This window comes from Colletotrichum orchidophilum (genome assembly GCF_001831195.1).
Source record: "Colletotrichum orchidophilum strain IMI 309357 chromosome Unknown Scaffold_325.1, whole genome shotgun sequence".
In the NCBI taxonomy this organism is placed as follows: Eukaryota; Fungi; Ascomycota; class Sordariomycetes; order Glomerellales; family Glomerellaceae; genus Colletotrichum; species Colletotrichum orchidophilum.
In genome coordinates, this window is record NW_019173277.1 from 1 (window position 1) to 2,216 (window position 2,216).

General features: G+C 58.5%; 1 protein-coding gene across 1 annotated transcript; it reads right to left on the minus strand.

Moving 5' to 3' along the window:
- Positions 1-593: 593 nt before the first annotated feature.
- On the minus strand, positions 594-1,704 carry CORC01_14505 (Ras family protein; the record flags this gene model as incomplete). Its single annotated transcript, XM_022626111.1, has 2 exons — positions 594-1,372; positions 1,512-1,704. The coding sequence occupies 2 exons, from the start codon at positions 1,702-1,704 to the stop codon at positions 594-596; spliced, it is 972 nt and encodes a 323-aa protein (XP_022467380.1).
- Between the last annotated feature and the right edge of the window lie 512 nt (positions 1,705-2,216).

The window sequence follows — 2,216 nt, forward strand, 5'->3', positions numbered from 1 at the left end:
CCTCCAGTCGCAAACGCCCAAACCAGTCACAATGTCGAACGCCGAGCTCGCCTCTTCCTACGCGGCCCTCATCCTCGCCGATGATGGCGTCGAGATCACTGTGCGTCGCCTTCGAATCACCCCGCCAACTGATGAGTGCCCCATTAAGCAATAACCAAAAAAAAGACAAAAAAACGCCCTCGCACCATGCTTGCAGTTCCCTCCCAGAGATTAAAAAACGTGTCGTGTTCGTCGGAGTATTGCAATCAAAAGTACGCTCGGTGCCAGTCCGGATGATGCGTCTCGCTGCTGCTGCTACTGCTGCCTCGAATCTACTTCCGAGCCAGGCATATGACTGAACCATGGTGCAGGAAATGCCCCAAGTAAACCATGCGTATCGTCGTCGTCGTCGTCGTCGTCGTCTTCGGATATTCCTGTCAGTCATTCCAGTCCGTTCGTACCATCCGCTCATGTCGTGCCTAAACGCAAAACAAATGCCAGTCATCTCCGCATTTCAGCCCTCCATCCTCAGGACAAGGTAGCAGGAGAAGGGTAGGCTCGAAGACGGAAGAGGCCCATATTCCAGAGTCTCATGCCGTCACGTACCTACTCCTCTAGCAGCACTTCCTCCGCGCCTTGCCAGCAGCCTCATCAGCATCCTGCTCCGTCCCGCCCTGCTCAACCGTAACAGCAGGCGAAAAGTTTGGTGAAAAAAGCCAGCTCCTCCGGTCCCGTCCGACCCGGAAACTGCCCCTCGGGTTCATGCCGTCAAAATACCCGCCGTCCATGCCCGTCTCGTATCCCGGGGTGCCGGGTGTGGCTGTAGCCAGCAGCAGCGCCTGCTGCATCTTGCGGTTCTGCTCAACGAGCTTTCTCGTCACGACGCGAAACACCTCCTCGACGCCCTCGCCGCTCTCGGCGCTGATCTCGTGGCACGCGTCCCAGCCGACCTCCTGGCCCCAGAACCCGGAACTGCGCTTCGAGGATGGGCTCCGCGGCTCGCCGCCGCTGGGTCCGCCGCCAAAGGTGCTCGTGCTCTGGTGGACCTGCGAGGAGGACTGGCGCGGGTCGGAGGAGGAGAGGAGAGAGGGCATGCCGCTGGACGTCGCTGTGGGGGGCGGGGTCGAGGCCAGACCGGGGGCGAGGTTCTCGGCGACGTAGGCTATACAGCGTTCAAAGGGGACCTCGCGGCGGGAGGGATCGCGGGCGACAATGTCTGCTTTCGTGCCGACGACGTGGAGGACGACGTCGCCGGGGAGGTTGCGACGGAGCTCGGTGAGCCAGACGCCCATTTCAGTGAAGGACTGGGCGTCGGTGATGGAGTAGCAGAGGATGCAGGCGTTGGCGCCGCGGTAATAGAGGCGGGAGATGGAGCGGAAGCGTTCTTGACCGGCTGTAAGACGCATAGTATGTTAGTTAGAGAATCTCTTTGCGACAGCGATAAGGAAGTTTTAAAAAAAAAGTGACTCTGGTATTGCAGCAAAAGGTATGTTGTAGGGGGGGTTGGGAAGGATGGGTACGATAAAACATACCGGTATCCCAGATCTGTAATCGCACCACGGTGTCGGTATCGGTATCTACGACGCGCTTGGTCATGAAGCTCGCGCCCACCGTGGACGTCGTCTGGGCTGGGTTGAAGGAGCCCTTGCAATAGCGCATGACGAGGCTCGTCTTGCCGACATTTTGGGAGCCGAGGACGACGATCTTGGCCTCGAGAGACGACATTCTCCCTTCTCTCTCTCTCTCACTCTCTCTCGCGGATGCCCCGTATGCACGGGAAAGAGAGAGGGTAATGTTGGGGAAAGGAGAGGAACAGCGCGGAATGCGCTTTCTGGAGGGAGATCGGATCGATCGGTGAAGGAGAGCAAATGGTCGACCGGGCTCGCCTTTCGAAAGTGGTTCGGTGCGTGATGCGACCGAGAGGGGTGGTGGCTGTGGTGGTGGGCACCGGCAGCGGGAGGACACACTGGGATTCGGTGAGGGAAAAGCGGAATGTTGGTGAGAATGGGTTTGTTGACGAATCGTGGGGAGGGAAGAACCTCGACGGGTGTGGCTTTCGTGCTACTACTCGATTGGGGAGGATGGCGTTTTTGCGATGGCGTGTGGTTTCTTGGGGGAAAAGGTAAGACGACCGTTTGATTTCGAGGAGGATTCGACGAAACGTTGGTGGTGGTGGCTATGGCTTGGTGGGTGGCTTCTCTTGTCTGTTGTGATACGGGGGTACCTGTGTACACTGG